At 42.4% G+C, this 20,001-nt stretch overlaps 1 protein-coding gene across 2 annotated transcripts in view; it reads left to right on the forward strand.

Annotated features, from left to right (window-relative positions):
* DOCK1 (dedicator of cytokinesis 1) overlaps window positions 1–20,001 on the forward strand; it is a 550,965-nt gene that overhangs the window by 148,433 nt on the left and 382,531 nt on the right. For both annotated transcript variants that reach the window (XM_054503625.2, XM_054503626.2), the window contains exon 23: window positions 6,833–6,941. In XM_054503625.2, coding sequence (XP_054359600.1) covers window positions 6,833–6,941 — 109 coding nt within the window. The remainder of the gene's footprint in view (window positions 1–6,832; window positions 6,942–20,001) is intronic.

The raw sequence follows: 20,001 nt of genomic DNA on the forward strand, positions 1-20,001 counted from the left end.
ATAGTCTTTTATACAATAATGCTGCTTTAGAAAAGACTGAGTTACCCAGGTTGACCAGTAGCAAATTATTTCTCTGCCTCTTTCTTTAATCTCTTTCAATTTCAAAATACAAATGGCACAAAATCTTAGATTCATGGTCCACAATTTTTTTTTCGTTTGATCAGTCTAATAGTGCTTAGGAATATGATTGGCTGCATGTAATAGAAAAACCCCATTTATATGACTTAACCATATGGGGTTCACTTTTTTTTTTAGTCACATAATGTGCAGCCCGGAGGAAGAGTTCCGAGTTCATGCACCTGCATGAGGACTCAGCGGCCTGATGTCCTTGGCTCCTTTGATCTCTCTGCCCCACCATCCTTAGTGGGGTCTCTTTATCTCCTAATCCTAAGATGGCTCCTGCCCCTCCCAGCATCAGCTCTGCATTCCAGGTGGAGGAGAGGGGAAGGCAAAGGAGAAACAGCTGTGCCAACTATTCTCCTTTGAAAGAGCTTTCCCCCATCCCTAGAAAGTGTCGTGTGCTTTCATCTTATTGGCCAGAACCATGTCACATGACCACCCTACCTGCAAGGAAGCTGGAAAGGATTTTTAGATGGGCTGATTGATGCTTTCTACAGTACCAGAGTGATTTTAGTAAAGGAGTTAGGGAGAAATAGATAATGGTCAGTTAACATTCTTTTCCTCATACCTTCAACCCAGACGGTCTGTTCCCTGAGAGCTTCCCTAACTCATTCTGGGTTACTAAATCCTACTTAACTAGGTTTTGCAGAGCCTTTCTTCTCCATTAGTTTGGGAGTCAATCTCTGAGACTTCTGTCACCAGTATCTCTTTGGCTTTAAGTATCTCTTTAGGCCCCAAGTGATCCACTGGCATGGTTTAGTCCTACCAGGCTACATAGAAATGGACTGAAGTACTCAGCTGCCCATCGTGTTTGGGACAGGAAGTGTTTAGTGCTGAAGTCCTCTGAATGCCTGCATTCGGGTGCTCAACAGCATGGCACAGACCATGATCACTCTACCTGCCTTTGTCCTGGTATGGACCCAGCAGGAGCCAGGCATTGTCCACAAACTGAGTTTCTTTGCTGGGATAACTTGTTTGTTAGAAGAGTTGAGACTGTCGAGGACACAAAGTGGTCACAAGACAAGTTGTATTAATTGTTACAACTCAGTGAGGCTCCCTAAGCCTCTGAGGCCATTGTCTGGGCATTCCTGACTTTAGCTAACCAAGTACTGCAGTGATTCTGGAGATCCTGATGATGATGCTGCTGCTCCTGATCATGATGATGATGATGATTGGAGATAGGAGCTCCCTCTGTCACTCAGGATGGAGTACTGTGATGCAGTCATAGGTCACTGCAGCCTCAAACCCCTGGGCTCAAGCCATCCTCCTGCCTTAGTCTCCCAAGTAACTAGGACTACAGGCAGGTGCCAGCATGCCTGGCTAATTTTCTGTAGGACATGGTCTCGCTATGTTACCCAGACTGGTCTCAAACTCCTGGCCTGAAGCGATCCTCCTGCTGTGGCCTCCCAAAGTGCCGGGATTCCAAGCATGAGCCCCTGTACCCCACTGATTCTGGGGATGTTGATACTCATATTCCTTCTCTCCCTCCCTCTTTTCCTCCCTTCTTCCCTAGCTTCTTCCTTCTCTCTTTGCTTTGTTATTTCCTCTCTCCTTCCCTCCTTTTTTCTCTCTTTTGTCCCTTCCTTCCTTCCTTCCATGAATACTTAATGAGTGTATGAGCCCCAAGTGTATCCCAGACTTTCACAGTTTGACTTTATTATTTTTTCTCTGAACGTTTCCTGAATATGGATCCTGGCTGCCTACCCTGATTCCTGAGGGGAGAGAAGGACATAACGTTCTTTGAGACGTAGAGCACCTAGCCGCATTTTGCAGAGACAACAAATACTTTTAAGTCTGTATTCTGAAATGGCTGAGAAGATATTTCATAGATTTTAGGAGAGGAAAAAACCCATGTCCTTAGAATATTGGACGGTAAGGCAGAAGTCTTCTAGTAATCCATCCCCTTCTGTCCTCCCCATCTCGCCCCTGCTCCCCATCATCCCACCACAGCATGTCAGTTGTTACTTCATCTGTGCTATCACAGGTCTGAATTGTCGATGAAATTGTTTTCCTAGCTTGTATAGGCTACTTAAAGGAAAAAGAGCCCCACGTCCCACACAGATATCTAGGATGTTTGATCCATGACAAGCTCCAAATGTGTCTCCTGTGTGGTGCTGTCAGAGGTGGGGAAGAAAACAAACTAGGACTCTCATCTTCTTACCTGCAGCATGTTTATTACCTTGAGAGAAAAACAATTGTGCTCACAGCTGGAATTCATGAGTGTGTTTTCCTTTTTGCAGTTGGGATAAACTTTTGAGATCTTATTTTTCTTTTGCTTTCAAAATGGTCTATTGTGTTTTCCTATAATGCAGTAGCTTTGTTAAATTCCAGGATAATTGACAGTAATTATTCTTGCAAAGAACAAAGAGGTGAAACTTTGGAAATGAAGATATTGAAGCTTATGTTGTTAACTTACTATCTTTCTTGCTATGCAATCTCATATTTCTTGTTTTGTTTAGAAAGCTCATTTTGTTTTGAAATGAGAACAACAGTTTAAAAGCTATGGCCCAAAGACATTTGGTTCCTGGGGAAACCACTGAAAGATTCCTGACAGCCGGGGGCACTTCTCTACTGGTTTTTGTTTGTCTGTGTTTTCTGTGTGGGTGGATCACATTAACTAGAAAGCCAGAAAACAGATATCCTGCATCAGACCTTCAGAATCAAATTACTAAATCTAGTTATTGCCTGCCTCCTCTTCTGGGTTTCCTGTGCTTTGTAGAGTTTTTGCCTGTCATCTGGTGTTAGCTTTGTAAATAATTAGTTATTGATCATGAATAAGTTGTACAGACCTTTTTGCTGTCATTCCCTGGGTCACAAAATAGAATGTAGTTAATAGACAAAGGTCCTGTCATTCCTTGTTAATGAATACTTATTTAAGTAGACCAAAGAATGAGCAGGTCTTATTCATCTGTTTATTTATCGATAAGTTTCTGACTTGTTTTTTCTCAGTTTTTTATCCACTTCAGGGTGGATCAAAAAAGTGACTCTCCCTGGTTTATCTGGGAAAACGAAAAGGGAAGATTCTAGAGACTTTAACAGTGATCTTTTGTTACAGAAAGATACTTCAAAAGGATCACTGCAAAATACTATGTTCTAAACATGTTGGTTGGCACAAGAGAAACTGTTTTACATTTTTATTCATGAGAGGTTCTGGTAGAATTTTAAAAATATTAAAGATTCATTAATCATGCTTTATAGATTTTGAAGCTGTGTTATTGGGGGCATACAGATTTATAATCATGATGTCTTTCTTGTTGATCTATTCCTTAATCAATATGAAAAGTTTCTCTTAATCTTTTGGCTAGTATTTGCATGGAATACCTATTTCCATTCTTTTATTTTCATGCTTTCTGTGTCTTTATACTTAAGGTGTGTGCCTCTTATAATACAACATATAGTTGTATTTTTCTTTCATCCAGTCTGACAAGCTTCTTAATTGAGCATTTCATCCATTTATATATAGTGTAATTAAGTAATATGTTAGATTTATATATTATTTTTGCATTAATTTTCCCTTCCCCATCTGTGCTATGTTCCCCTTTTCCTCCTTTTTTGCCTTCTTTTATACCAGTTACACTTTTTTTAAGGATCCCATTTTCTGATTTTTAAACATATTATTTAAATATTCTTTTACTATTATTTTTAACAATTATTCTGGATATGGTAACATCCATGTTGGACTTATTTTAGAGTATTTCAAATGATTACTCTTACCAATCCACTGATAATGCTAGATATGGCCAGGAAAATAGCACCCTAGAATTGCCATTTTCTTCTCATCTGTTTTATATTATTATTGTATTTCAATTCTATATGTTTTATATTCCATAAGACATTGATGTTATTTTATACAGTTAGTATTCATTTGATGTGTTTTATGTTTGTAATTGTTTTTCATCCTTCAATTTCACTTTTCCTTTGGGATCATTTTCTTTCTGTCCAAAGAACTCCCTTGTATTATTTCTTTTAGTGTTGGCCAGTTATGGGACTCTGTTTGTATGGAAATGATTTATTTCATCTTTGTGTTTGAAAGATATTTTCACTCAGTATAGCATTCTAGATTGGAAGTTATTTTCTTCTTCCATGTATTATTCTATTCTATTTTGATTTCCTTCATTTCTGTATATGAATATATATATATTCATATATATATATAAATGAATATATATATATTGACTATATATATATATTCAATATATATATATATATAGGAAGGACTATAAATGAATCCTTCAGGTATTCATTTATAGTAAGTCATTAGCTTTCAGACTTATTGTTACATCTTTGAATTTAAATGGTATTATTTTCTTTCTTGCTGCTTTTAGCTTGTCTCCTTTTCTGTGGTTATTGACAGTTTTACTATGGGCTGCATAGGAGTGTTTTTGCTTTTTATTTATCCTGCATTGAATTTTTGAATTTTTTGATGGCTATCTTTGATCAGTTTTGGAAGATTTGTGGCCATTGTCTGTTCTAATGTGACTTTTGTCCCATTATCTTCCTCCTTTTCTCCTGGCACTTCAATTACATGTATGTTAGATCTCCTCAATATGCCTGCACATTCCTAACCCTCTTTTCTATATTCTCTTCCTCAGTACTTCTGTTTAGTTATTTTCTGTGGATTGTCTTCCATTTTACTAATTCTGCCTCTTGCTGTGTCTACTCTCTATTTTGTTAATCCATATAATAAATTTTTAATTTTAGAGAGTATATTTTGTAGTTTCAGGATTTCCATTTGATTCTTTTTTCATAGATTGATTTCTCTACTGAAATTTTTCTCTTACCTTGTATTTGTCATATTTTTATCTTATTTTCCCTGTTCTCAAATATGATTATAGTCGTTTTGATGTTCTAGGAAACTGTAATATCTAGATTATCTGTGGGGCTATTTCTACTCTCTTTTTCCTCTTTCACTTGGACTGTGGTCTGGTGTTCTGCTGAGTTTAATAATTTTTGTTTGAAGTCAAGACCGTTTGTATGTAAAACTGTAGAAGTTTCAGATGATGTGCTCTTCTTCCAGAGACAATTCATCCTGCCTTCTTCTAGACAAAGTGGGGCTGACCATCTTATTTTAATCAGAGACTGTGCTCAGTTTCAAGGCTACATTGTACCTTTAGTATGCCTCAGTCTCCATTTACTATGCCTCTGGCTTTCTAGGATTTTCATCTGAGAGTCGGCTCTGTTACCTGGGGACTCTATCCCTGGAGTTTTCCAAACTCGAGTCATTTTCTCTGATGATTGATACAAATTCCACTTTGCTTTACAGAGGTTTTCATTTTGGTTTTTAGTCTTCTACCCCATACAGCTCTAGGAATCACAGATGTCCTGAGGGAAAAAATGATTGCAGCTTGATGCCTCCCCAAGGGTTGCACCAGTCTACCAGGTGTTCTCCATGTCACTTGCAAGCAGAAGTTCATGACTCCATCATTTTAATTGTTTGGTGCATCATTTAAGCAAACCCCATTTGAAAACCCTTATTTACAAAACAGATCCACTAGGTTGCAATTTCCCATTTTACACAGAATTTGTTGCTTTACAGTGGAATTCATTTAAATATCAGACTACCTCTAGGGTAATTAATTATCACTTAGTTTACAAAATTTTCCATTGTATACAAGTTTTCAGGTATCGTATATTTTTAATTAGGCAGCAAACTAGTATTAATAAACACTGTATTAATAAAACATCTGAGTCACAATATTTTAAAATGCAAATGTGTTGCTTTTTAGTAACACAGCAACTTGAAGTAACTGCTAATAAATAATTTACAAACGAGACGTATTTTCAGTTAGTAACGTATATTAGCATACATGTAACCAATGCACAGCTTCCTTATTACCTATTTATTGAATATGTCCCACCTCTTGAATACTTTTCAGTTACCACTGATCTTGTAATATCATTTTAAAGGATTAGAAGATCATGGTAAATTTAGGCAATGGAGTGTGTTGTTGATTTTCAATTTGTGACATACTGGGTTTAAAAACATTGGTAGTGGCCTCCTGGCGGCTCATGCCTGTAATCCCAGCACTTTGGGAGGCAGAGGCGAGTGGATCACCTTAGGTCAGGAGTTCAAGACCAGTCTGGCCAATATGGTGTAACTTCGTCCCTACTAAAATATGAAAATTAGCTGGGCATGGTGGTGGCCACCTGTAATCCCACCTACTTGGGAGGTTGAGGCAGGATAATTGCTTGAACCCAGGAAGCGGTGGTTGCAGTGAGCCGAGATCATGCCATTGCACTCCAGCCTGGGTGATAAGAGCAAGACTCCATTACAAAAATAAATAAATAAAATAAAAATAAAAACACTGGTAGAAAACACAACAGCATCTTAATAGTGTAATTTTTGTGGGGTAGAAATAAAGCTGAATTTCCCCATCCTCTTTCCCTCCTTCTCTTCCTCGGCCCTATCCTCCCTCTCTTTCTGTATATTTTCTGTGTTTCTCAGATTTATAAGATGTAGTGTGTTACAATGAAAAATGCAGTGAGTGGTAGCATTGAGAGTCAGCCTCTGTGTGTGGAGGCACGCTGCCTTGGCTGAGTAGTCTGCATGAGTCTCACTGCCAAGTTACCTTCCTCGCTTCCTAGATGTTGAGGATGTGGTCTCTCATTCTAACTTGTCACCCAGGTGATTCCCTTCATGGCTATAGACATGGATTCAAAAAATGTTGAGGTATTTCTGCCAGGCCCCCACAGTTTGTGTGTTTCTTTGCAGACTGTATGAAAACAAGGGAGAGGCCGATTTCGTGGAATCTTTGCTGCAGCTCTTCAGGTCCATCAACGACATGATGAGCAGCATGTCAGACCAGACCGTCCGGGTGAAGGTGAGTGCCGGCCACCGCCAAGGCAGACTTCTCCTTCTTTTCTTCTTTCATTATCTCTTTTGGAGGTAGGTATTTTGATTACAGTTAATTAACTTGCCCCAAATACTATAGTTGTTAATGTCAGAGATCTCAATTTGATTTCAAGAGCTGTGCTTTTTTTTTTTTTTTTTTTTTTTTTGAGACAGAGTCCTGCTCTGTTGCCCAGGCTGGAGTGCAGTGGTGTGATCTCAGCTCACTGCAACCTCTGCCTCCCGGCTTCAAGCAATTGTCCTGTCTCAGCCTCCCGAATTGCTGGGACTACAGGCGCATGCCACCATGCCTGCCTAATTTTTTTGTATTTTTAATAGAGATGGGGTTTCACCATATTGGTCAGGCTTGTCTCCAAGTCCTGACCTCAGGTGATCCACCCACCTCAGCCTCCCAAAGTGCTGGGATTATAGGCATGAGCCACTGTGCCTGGCCTTTTTTTAATTTTAATTTTATTTTTAGTTGACACATAAAAACTGTACATATTTATGGGACACATGCTGATATTTCAATACAGGTATATGATGTGATCAAATCAGGGTAATTAGCATAGCGTCACCTTGAACATTTTTCATTTCTTTGTGCTGTGAACATTCAGAATCCTTTCTACTAGATTTTTGAACATATTCCCTAAATTATTGTTGACCGTCTTCACTCTACATTGCTACAGAACACTGGACTTTATTCTTCTTATCTAGCTGTAGCTTTGTATCAAAGTGGACTTGTAGATGAAGGGCTTCCTGTGGCTGAGCGAAGGGGCTGTGGGCCCTGCCAAGCCTGAACTCGAGGGAAAGGCCCCGGAGCCTCTTTTGTAGTGAACATAGTCATGCTCCATGTGCAGTGTAATCCCTTCTTCCTCCTCCCTAGGTGCTCTTAAATATTTTCATTGCTTCTCTCTTTGCTCTTTGGCAAGACAGGTTCTGAATTCACTTTATTTAAATTTGGGGGAATTGATGAGAATCATGTTTTACACCTAATTTCTCAGGGTGTCCATGCCCCAGAAAGGGTGGTGAACCTTTGTGCTTCAGCGGATCTTTGCCTGTGTGCAAGAGCGAGCCTTCCAGTGCCCCTGTCCTTCTGTCCTTCTTCCCTCTTTTGATGACCTGGTCTCACCCTGTTGTCCTTTGGAAGAAAGATCCCTTCCACTCACATGAGGCCTGTGTGTTCTTTAGGATGCTCACTGGTGTGGAAGTGCCTGGGAGGCCCATGGAGCAGCCGCAGGACCCCCACACTCTTGGTTATCCCAGTTATGGCGGTTTTCACTGGGCTGACTTATTGCAGAAGGAGCTGTACAACTTGCAATTTGCTGCCTGCATTAATTCCTTCAAAGAACAAGAATCTTCCAAATGATTAACTTACATCTTTCACTCGACTGCTGATCATGGTAGACGCCTCTGTTCTTCCTCTTTTAATGTTCGTTTAATGTATAATTTTAGAAGGCATTCTTACGGCTAGTGTCTTAAAAATATTTTCATCAAGTTGCTTCCCAGCCTTAAAGCTTTGCCATATGCCCTGGAACAAAGACGTGTGTGTGCTGAGACATGGCTTATGGTTGCTGTGACCAAGGAAACCAGCATAAGTAGACATGAATCAAGTCGGAGCCTACCTTTCATCTCAGAGGTGGTGCAGCTGTTCAGTGGAGCCATTTGGACTCTTTACTACGATTTCTTGATTTTTTTTTACATGAATTTACTATAAAAATTGGTGTTTTATACAGAAAGAAATATAGGTGGTGCATACGTTAAAATTTTAGGTTATTTGGGCAACTTGATATTGCCCAAAGCTGTCTTATTGTCCCAAGGTTAAAATTAGCAATGTGTTTGGTACATTTACTACTGAATTCAGTGGCATTTTAGAAAAACAGACGTGCGTAGTGTAAGAATAGATAAAAATTACAGGAAGTTTTGAGCCCAGCAGTAATTTTAGATTGCTAAATATATTCTTACATTATTAAATTTGATTGGGCTTGATTTGTGTCTGCCTCCGTCCCTTGAAGTCAGATTACTTAGTGACTAGGGACTGGGAAGACCTTGCTTTAGTGGGTGTTTTATTATAAGACACAAGTGAATTGAGTGACGTGTGTGCATTGATGCAAACCTTACATCTGCAAGACAGACGCACGGCGTTTTATTAGGCATGTCACCTCCCTTCTGCTAATTGGTATCATATTATTTCACAATAGGTGCTTTCTCGACGATGTTGGAAATTTAAAGATTCCCAACGTGGGAGCCTGGCTTTTGTGTTGTTTTAACTCTTTCAGTTTTGCTGTGTCTAAATGGAAGGAAATACCTTGTGAACCATCTTCCATAGACGAAGTATATTTTCAGACTGTGACATTTAAAGGTTAAACATTGTTTCCCCAAGTGTGGCCCTCATTGGTACCAAACGGTTGGTACCTTCCCGGTTCAAGTGATTCTCCTGCCTCATCCTCCCAGTAGCTGGGATTACAGGCACCCGCCACCATGCCTGGCTAATTTTTTTGAATTTTTAGCAGAGAAGGGCCCCATCTCCTTCTTGGTACCAAACCTGCCACTGGCATCCACTTTGCAGATTAGATTCAGCCATGGGGTTTTACACCTCATTGAAGTGGGAGGGCAGGAGGAACTTCAGAAGTCATTTATTGCAGGATAAGCATGGTCTCCAGCTAGAATTCTCAGTAGGACTGTTTTCATTGATTTAGTGACAAAATTTTTCCAAGGTCATTTAAGTGAGAAAACACAAATGGAGGACGCTTGGGCCAGTTTTTATGTTAAGTCAAATGTCCAGGAAACTCCACTGAGTGTGTGGATGCTGCCTCCCTTCACTCCCCTGCCCAGTGGTCGCCTCCCGTCACCCCCGCTCCCCAGGCGCCCGCCATGTCCAGATGTTTCAGTGCCACCTCACCATCCCTCAGTGAATGGCCTTCAGCCCTGGGGCTGCAGCCAAATAGTTTTTGAAAACATACTGCCGTGGCCAAATAACATGAAATTCCCCATTTCTAAGTGTCCCGTTCAGTGGCATTAAGTACAATCACACTGTTGTGCAGCCATCGTCACCATCCCTCTTTAGAACTTTTACGTCTTTCCAAACTGAGTGAAACTCCAGCCCCATCAAACACCAACTCCCTGCAGCCCCTAGCAGCCACGGGCCTACTTTCTGGGTCTAAGAATTTAATGGCTCTGGGAACCTCATGGAAGTGGACTCATACCGCATTTGTCCTTTTGTGTCTGGCTTCTTTCTTTTTTTTTTTTGAGACGGAGACTCGCTCAGTTGCCCATGCTGGAGTGCAGTGGCACAGTCTCATCTCACAGCAACCTCTACCTTCCCGGTTCAAGTGATTCTCCTTCCTCATCCTCCCAGCAGCTGGGATTAGAGGCACCCGCCACCATGCCTGGCTAATTTTTTTTAATATTTAGTAGAGATGGGGATTCACCATGTTAGCCAGGCTGGTCTCGAACACCTGACTTCAAATAATTCACCCGCCTCGGCCTCCCAAAGTGCTGGGATTACAGGCGTGAGCCACTGTGCCTGGCTGTGTTTGGCTTCTTTTCTATGGCATAATGTCTGCAGGGTTCTACCAGGTGGTAGCATGTGTCAGAATCTCTTCCTTTTTAAGGTTGTCATGTTGCTGTGTGTCTCGTGCACATTTTGCCTCCGCACCTGTCCCTGGATAGAGGCTTGGCCTGTTCCCACCTCATGGTGGTTGTGGTTCATGCTGCTGGGAACTGGGGTGTACAGGTTCCTCTTGAAGACCCTGCTGCCAGTGCTCCAGAAGTGGAATTGCTATTTCTGGTGGTAATTATGCTTGAATTTTTCGAAGAATCATCCTGTTTTCCCCAGCACCCCACCATGCTACTGAAACCTCACTTGAAATTCCATATTGACTTTCCTTTAGCAGCTCTTTCTGCAGCTCCTTGAGCTCCAGGTGTATCCTCTGCCACACATCACCTACCTTGAGTGAATGATGCCGCTCCGACTGCTGCACTGAAAAGACCTGGGGTCGGAGGCGGAGGTTGCAGTAAGCCGAGATCACGCCATTGCACTCCAGCCTGGGCAACAAGAGCGGAACTCCGTCTCAAAAAAAAGAAAAAAGAAAAGACCTGGGGTCTCTCAGTATCACCTCTTTCTGTCTGTTTCCCTCTGAGGAGGAGAAGCCCACCTGCTGCGCAGTGCTGACCTTCCCCCTCCCTGAGACCTGCTCCACCCCTCACTGTTTCCTCACCATCTCAGATCTGTCTTCACCTTGAGCTGCCCCTTCACCCGGCCCAGATGTTCTGGAAATTCAACCCGTGCCTTCTGGATTCTTCTTTGCCTTCGGCGTTTCTCTCTCCTACCTGACAAGAGGGTCCTTGGCCCCATTGCCTCTGCCCTCGAGTCCTGTTCTCTGTTCTGCCCCAAGCGATTGTGTCTGCTGTTCCTCCCAGGTGCCCCGGCTGTTCCTCCCAGGTGCCCCGGCTGCCCCCAGCTGCGGTGTCTCCAGTCAGCCTCGGAATTCCCTTCTGCTGTCTTCTCTTCTCTGTGCTACTGTGGCGGTGGTTTCATCAACCACTGGGCTTGCTAGGTCCCCAGTTCTTCTTCCTGAAATTAGGGCAGAAAAGTCTTGGAACTGTTTCCTGCACCCTGGTGCTGGACCTGCCCCTTTTTTCCTCAGCATCTCTTTTGGTATTTTCCTGAAACTCCCATCTGGTGATGACTTCCTGTTTCTCAGAAAACTGTGCTGTTCTTCAGCTGCCAGGAGAAATGGGTCAGATTCCAGTGTGTGACATCCAGACAGCTTCGTAGGCAGCCCAGCTGGCTCTCCAAGCCTTTTTCCCTCTTGGAGACCCAAGTAGAGCCAGTGCCTTCCCCAGGAAACACCACACATCTGGGTGTGAGGAGCCTCCTGAGGGTTAGCTCCCCCAATCAGTGGTTGATAGAAATAGCATGAGCACCTAGTGCCAGAGTAACTGGAGCTGATACTTATTGATCGCCTGCTGTTCAACATGCTTTGTATTTCTCAACTGATTTAGTCTTTACAATAGCCCTATTAAGTAGATACTTTGATTGCTTTCTGATGAAGACACTGAGGCCTAGAGACCTTAATTAACCTACCCAAGGCCACAGGAGCTGGGATGGGGTAAAGCGCTGGTTTAAACCCTGGTTGGCCAGTTCCAGAACCACTCTCTTTCCCATTTGGCTCCTAGAGGCAGTGTTGCTAAGTCCTGGCTATCCCATGGTGTTTGGAAACAGGGCCCATGCCTGCCATCCACATCAATGGAGAACAGGCTGGATGCTTTGGGCTGGAAAGATGCCGACATTATCCCTGGTGGAGCTTTCCATCAAAGTGGACATGCATTAAGCAACTTAAAAACTCTGGTGAAATGCCACAAGAATTGGGTGAGTGTGAAGGGGAGGGAGGAGAGTTAGAAGGGGCTGGTCACGAAGGCTTGTGGGAGGAGACCTTGGTGATGGCCCCACTGTGTTGGCAGCAGGTGGCTGTATCTTGGCCACTCGTGGATTGCAGTGCTGGATTGAGGAGTTTGGGGCTTTGCAGTCAGTTCTTACAGGCATTGACATCATTTCAAGTCCACAAACATTACTACCTTCCCTTAGGATGACCCTGGGAAAGGACTACTCCATGCAGGACCTCGGCATAGCCTGTTCCATCTGGGGCTGAGAATGTCAGAATTTTCTATAGAAGGAAACTTTGACCGTGATCCACAGTAGGAAATTGATGCTTACTTGGTATATGTGAGTGAGTGTGTGTGTATGTGCATTGTATGTGTGTGTGTGCATGTGTGTGTGTGTGTTGTGCGTATGAAGCTGGAAAATGCTCATGAAGAAGTTCTACACTGATTCCCTGTGATGTATTCTGGCATTTTCTAGTCTAGTCTCCTTTAGTTATTCTAAACTAATGTATTTCAGTTAAAACAAAATTGCTGGTTGACAGGCACTAAATTTATTTCATGAGCACTAATGGATCTCAACCTGCATTGGAAAAACACTCCTCTTTATTCATCTCAGGACTCTGCCCCTGTGTCTCCTGCTTAGTTTATTAAGAAAATATTGTTAGCTTTCTGCATTTCTTCCATTGTCATGTAGAGCCCCAGGCCCCTGGCGCTCAGGCAACTTTCCTGACCAGCATGCGGATTGGACTGGGGTGAAGATTAATTGAATTTGAGGCCCCCCAAGCTGAGGTTGGCACACAGATGCAGAGGGTTTGTCTTCCTTCTGGGGCACTGTCCCCAGGGAGCAGACTTCCCCATCTCTTTCCATTCTAACCATCACAGGGCGCCATTTCCATCTGGCTTTCTTAGAGAGGAGCTGTGTTGAAATAAGCTATTCTGTAATCTCAGTAAATACAGCTGATGGGTGAGTTCTGCCCTCCAAGAGGCACATTTTTTGATTCCCTTAAAAATAATTTCCTGATTTGAAATGAACTGTATTTTCTTGCCTTAAATCTTACCCAGAATTCTTCCTTATGAGAAGTTTTTGCTGCTTTTCGTGTATTTATTTCCGGGCTAGCATCTGGGATCCACACGGCTCCTCACAAATTTGTACACGTAGAACTTTATTGTCCTCAGAACAAATGATCTGAATGTGTTAGGGTTGATGATAATTTAAGATCAGATGGAAGTCACGTTTCACTGAGTAACTTTGGGCCTGTCTGGCGCTTCTCCTACAGCAGCTCCTGACTTCGCCCCTCTGTCTTTATATGTGTGTTCCAGATTTTCATAAAGATATCAAGTCCTGTTAGTTGCATTAAACAAAGCAGCCATTTATTGTGTCCTTGCCCTCAGTTTAAAAGTAATACGTGATCTGGTTAGAAAATGCCAAAAAGTTAATTAAGAAAAATAAGAATCATTTATCACCCTATCTTCCAGAGATTACACTGTTAGCATTTTTGTTTTTATAATGATGAGCTCTTTTTGCTCATTTAGCATTATCCTATATATATATACACACACATATGTACACACCCACACCTATATATACACACATATAAATGTAACATATGTATAGTATAAATTCTCATCTGTATACACACACATACACACACACACACACACTTTTACAGTGTTGCATTTTTCTGTTATATCTGCCTGTGTCCTTCAGTATTTTTCAAGCACACATTTTCAAAGGTTACACATTGCCTCATGGCTATATGAGAACTTACTTAACCAATTTTCCATTTGAGGGCACTTAGCTGGTTTCTAGTTTTCAGTTTTCATGAACAGTGCTTAGCTGACCTCTCTGTCTATGGCAACGGCCATGCTCCATCTGGTTTGCTCTGAGGCATCCAGATTTTCAAATGCTCTAAAGTCCCATGAAAGTCATGATCAAGGCGATGAGGACTTGATTCCTGGGTGATGACTCTGTGCTTCTTTCATTGGGGCCGTGTGTATGAAATGTGTCTGCCCTGCCTTGGTTTCCACTATAGCTCCCATCTGTCTCTGTTTCTTTTCCACTTCCTTCTATGCTTCCTGGCATTGGGCAGGTGGATGAGTCGGGAGCCACTTCCCTCTCTCAGAAGCCACCTGCTTCTGCGACCTTTGTGTTTCTTGGTACAGGATTGTTGGCCAAGTTAGGTAAGGAGACGAGAACTCCAGTGAGTTCCACTCCCTCTGACCTGACGAATCAGGGCCTGGAGCAAACCGACCAATGAGATGTTGGCACCGTCACAGACCAGCAAGCAGCTTAAAGAAATTTGGGAGTATTTTGAGCCAGAAGGGTTTTCCAAGAGCAAGTAATAAAATATTTTCCCCTTCTTGATTTTGAGTGGAGGAGGGGGTGCATTGATGGTGTTAATTGATCCGAGGATGTCATGGGCATGAGTCAGGAGTCTATTTGAGAGTCTCTCATCATTCGTGGGGACACAGATGCGGTAGGTTTGGATGAGGACCATCTATGTCACATTGTCTGTATGGAGACAGACTTGTTGAATTAGAATATTGGGCAGATGAGGCTGGCAACTCAGGTGAAGCCAACCGTGACAGGAATGACTACACTTGCTGAGAATCAGCAACAGGCCAGGCCTTCTGGAGAGTTCTCCTGCAACATCGAGAAGAGAGGGAGGTCCCAGAGTCAAGGAGGTGAGTGGGCCAAGTTTGGAAGTTGCTCTAACAAAATACTACAAACTTGGTAGCTTAAAACAGCGGTTTTTTCTTCTCTCAGAGTTTTGGAGATTAGAAACTTGAAATCAGGGTGGTGGCAGGGCAGGTTCCTTTTGGCTGCTCCAAGAGATGATGTGTTCTGTGCCTTTCTCTAGGTTTCTGGTGATCCTTGCTATTTCCTGACTTGCAGACGCCTTGCTCCAGTCTCTGCCCCCGTCTTCACGTGGCACTCTCCTTGTGTGTCTGTCTTTGTGTCTCTTCTCTTATGAGGACATCAGTCATGTTAAATTCAGGGCCAACTCTACTGTGGCGTGGCCTCAGGTAAACTTGATTATATCTGAAAAAAGACTGTTTCCAAAACATTCACAGGTCCCAAGGGTTAGGACTTGAATGTAGCCCCCCCTTTTTTTTTTTTTTTTTTTTGAGGTGGGGTGTCGCCCTGTCACCCAGGCTGGAGTGCAATGGTGTGATCTCAGCTCACTGCAGCCTCCACCTCCTGGGTTCAAATGATTCTCCTGCCTCAGCCTCCCGAGTAGCTGGGATTATAGGCACCCACCACCATGCCCAGATAATTTTTGTATTTTTAGTAGAGACACGGTTTCACCACATTTGCCAGGCCGGTCTCGAACTCCTGATCTTGTGATCTGCCCACCTCGGCCTCCCAAAGTGCTGGGATTATAGGCGTGATCCACTCCACCTGGCCTGAACGTAGCCTTTTGAAGGACACAATTTCACCCACGGTAGAAGTCATTGTGGGCGTCAGTGCGGAGTTCACTGGCAGGTCAGTGGTGAACAAAGGACTGGAGAGGAAGTGGGTCCTTAGCCAGGCACCCACAGTCAGCTTGACATGGGAGCTGCAGGACTGGAAACTTCTTAGAATCTAGTGTGCACATGAGTCACCTGGAGGTCTTGTTAAAATGTGATTCCGACTCTGTAGGGAGGGGGCCTCAAGATGTTTCATTTTAATCGACTCCCAGCTGATGCTAAGGTTGTGGGTCCCTGGCCATATATTGGGTCAGAAGTGGCCACGCCTCGCCTTGCACGGACAGCTGCTGTGTGAGCAGTAGTGTTTGTGGGTAGGGCACCTGGTCTCAGTTCTTGCAGCCTTCAAGGCTGGCTTCATTCAGGCTGCCTGCCCTCAGCTGTCTGATGTTCTGGACTATTTTGATTTGATAAGTTTGCCCTACTCACAGATGATGACATACTTGCGAGTGTGTCATGTTAAGAAAGACTCAGCGGAAGAAGGAACGAGGGAAGTGAAGAAAATATTTTATGGCTTGCTCTTAGAGGACCTGTGGGTCGAAATGCTCCCCATTTCATTACACTGCTTGCTGGTCTGTGGCCCTGCAGAGGGTTGGGTAGTCTGGCTGAGATCTGAACTCACCAGGTGCTGCAGCATTCCAGTCTTCTTGGTTGCTTCCTAGGATTCTTCCTGCCCTCTCTGGAGGGAGGAATACCACTCACATAGGCAAGAATTAATCAGGAGAGGTCTGGATAAAAACACTTGTTTCCTTGACCACCTCTCCACCCGCATTTATACTGTGCACAGTACCTTGCAACAGTAGCAGAAATGCAGCAGTAGCACTACCTCGCAGAAATGCAGCAGTAGCAGAAATGAAAATCATGTCTCTTCCACCGTTTCTTCAGCAAACCAAGTATTTCTATTGGTTTTCTTCCAATTCTAGCGCATGCACATCAAAATGTTTATACTTGCAACCTGCGTAGTTTTTGGTTTGCTGATTTTTTATCATTTTATCACAACACCTTTCCATTATTAATGTGTAGTCGTAATTGTAATGGCTGTATGCCAATTCAGAACATGTGCCTGAATTGATGTGCAATCATTTGCTTAATCAAATGATTTTTCCTCAAATTAATTTTTCTATTGTTGAATACTACAATTTTGCTTTTAGCATTTTAACCCTGCAACAAATTATTTCATTGATAAGTAGTGTATGTTTATGTTTTCTTTAATTTTATGATCCATTTTTCCATGTTGATTCCTTCACATTGCCACCTGTTAGAGAACAAGGCTTTAATTTGAGATTGCAGAATTCTAGGCACTTGCTTGCCATCCCTCCTGCCTTGCCCCCAGTAATGACGCTCACTGGTGGAAAATCTCTTCTTTGGCCATGGTGGCTTCAGCACTCAGGAACCTAAACTTATTTTCTTCTCCCACCCCTGACCTTGTTCAGAGATCTCTCTTGTCAGGTGCTCCTCCCACATCTGTGCCCCCGGTCTTGGATTCTGCCTGCTGCCGTCATGCAAGGTGCCAGTGAGCCCCTTTCTCCTTCCTCCATCATGGTCAGGATTTATTCAGCGTTTCTCTGAAAGTGAGCAGGTCTCAAAGTAGAGTTATGCTTAGTACCTCATCACTGAGTTATGTATTCATCTGTTTAAAAAATTCCTTCAATCATATGTTCATTCTCCTGTGTGCCAGGCACTGTGCTAGGCACTGAGGGGTTACAGCACCAATCACACAGATATGCTCTGTATTCTCATGGTGGTTCCATTGGAGTGAGCAAGGCGGGCATGAACTCAGTAACCATCCCCTATGTATATAGTTGCACAGTTGCAATATGTGATTTTAAGCAAATCACAGACATAAAATTATCACTGTGGATTGTAGTCACTCATTTTAAGAAAAAGTAAAGGTCAGGGTGACAAGGTATATTGGGGCATTGGAAGTAGTTTAGGGGTTCAAAGAAGGTGCCGATACAAAGGTAGTCACCATTAGGTGCTTGGATATGTAATACAGCAGAGGAAAATGCCAAACCTAGACTCTAGTATGGTTTGGAGAGAACTGTGCTGCCACTTTTGTCCAGAGGGATTGTGGAGCATGAAGTAATCCTAATCACTTCTGTTCGTGCAGTACTCTCAGGCACCAAAGCCTTTGATGCGTGTTATCTCTTAGGATCCTCCCAGCACTGCCATGGTGGTTGTTAAAAATAATGAGAAAGCTTTCTAAAGGGACGGGCAGAGAACATAATCATGCAAAGTCTGTGCGTCTTAATAGCTGACTCATTGATGGAAACATTTGTATCCCACATCCACTGGCTCTTGTCTGGCTTCTTCAAATGCATCTGTCCCTAGGAGCCCTTCCTAGAGATACCAGCGTTTAGAACAGACCAGTCTAAACAAGGTCTTCTCAAGTGAACTGAAGATACTAGGCCTACTAAGGCTCATCTGCACCTCACTTATGATGTGGCATTTATAAATGCATTCACCGTAGGTGTTTGTAGATTCTTTTTATGTTTTAAGTTTGCAGCGTTGAGGCCTATTTTGATTGCAAATTGCATAAACCTCAAATAAGATCTAAATCAAAGGAAAGGTATTGCATGCTTATAGGTGACTCAACATTAAGAAGTCAGTTCTTCCCTACTTGATCTACAGATTCACTGCAGTCCCAATCAAAATCCCAGCAAGTTATTTTGTGGCTATTGACCGACTGATTCTGAAGTTCACGTGGAAAGGCAAAAGACCCAGAATAGTCAACACAATATTTATGGAGAACAAAGTCAGAGGACTGGCACTACTCGACTTCAAGTCTGCTGGAAAGCTCCAGTAATCTAATTACAGAAACCCAACTCCAATTCACATTAGAAAGAAGGAAATTAATTGATTCATGTAGTTTGGAAGTCCAAGTGTTAGGCATGAGTGAGTTTAGGATTTAGAAGATATCCTCCTCTTGGCTTAGTATTTATTTCTCTCCATTTGAGGGAAAAGTGGCTGCCAGTAGCCAGAGGCTTGCAATTTTCTTTTTTGTCTAATAGTCTTCGAGGACACAGAGTGACCGTCTCCCTCTTTAAGGCAACGTTAATCTTCAGACAGAACTGTCGTTAACCTTCTTTTAAGCAGGAGGCTATCCCTGAAAGGAAAAGACTGTGAAGTTGAAACAGAAGTAGAGCTTCATAATGCAGAAAATGGAGAAAGAGGGATGAGAGGACTCGCAGGAAGGCTGAAGGGACATTTGTAAATGCAGCTGAAGCCAGTGCAAATTGGTGACTTTGTGAAATGGGTTTTGCAGCTATTCTTTGGAGCTGTCTGCTGAGCTGATGGAAAGGGTAGTTAAAAGCTTCATTTAGGATTGCTGTTCCGCCGGCGTGCCAAGTAGCCCAAACCGAGGCCTGGGAGGAGAGCAGACTTTAAATATGTCCCAGGAAACATTTTATTGAGAAACATGTCAACTACCACTGTAGCATTATCAAGAGGGAAAAAGGAATATTTCATATGTGAGCTTAAAAATCATCAGCTCTGTTATATTGAATACTTGCAAAATTTCATTAAAACTGTTTTTGCAGAATTTTATGATAGAATAAATTACTTTTGTGTATGTATTGATGAAATCATGGAGTTATAGAAGTTTGGATTTCTCAAGCACCCAAATAGTCAACATCAAGAATCAGGGGATTAGGAGGTTAGAAAGTCACATCTTTAGTTTTTTCAGGAACTTGCCCAGGAACAGAGGGGTCCTAGGTGGGATGACCAGACCCCAGTTCTCTGTTCTTCAGCCCGGTGCTTTTTTCATGACATCACTCAAGTCAGATTTTAAATTTGTGCATTACACTGGCTTTATTTAGAATCCTGTGCCAGGCAGTACAGTTTTGATTAGAAGCTGAACAGTATTATTCTCCATGAACTGTGAATGTGACACTTTTATAATTCAAGTAGAATTATTTTTCCCTTGGGAAATCCTATACATTCAATATGGTACATTGAATTAGGAAAGAGGTAGAAGAAAAAAGGGGCTATAAAAAGTGTATCTTATTAAAACAAAGTAGGTTTTCTTCTTGCCTGTGTCACCTTTAGATAGTAATTCTTAGAATCACTATTTTTTAAATCACAAATTGTCTTCTCTCTAGTGAAATGATTAAGAAAGAACAGTAGTCCTCATTTGATTAGGTGAAACGTGACACAAGTCTCGTTGATTTTTGAAAAGGACATTTTCATGTAATTCCAAG

Source organism: Pongo pygmaeus, chromosome 8 (assembly GCF_028885625.2).
Source record: "Pongo pygmaeus isolate AG05252 chromosome 8, NHGRI_mPonPyg2-v2.0_pri, whole genome shotgun sequence".
Classification (NCBI taxonomy): domain Eukaryota; kingdom Metazoa; phylum Chordata; class Mammalia; order Primates; family Hominidae; genus Pongo; species Pongo pygmaeus.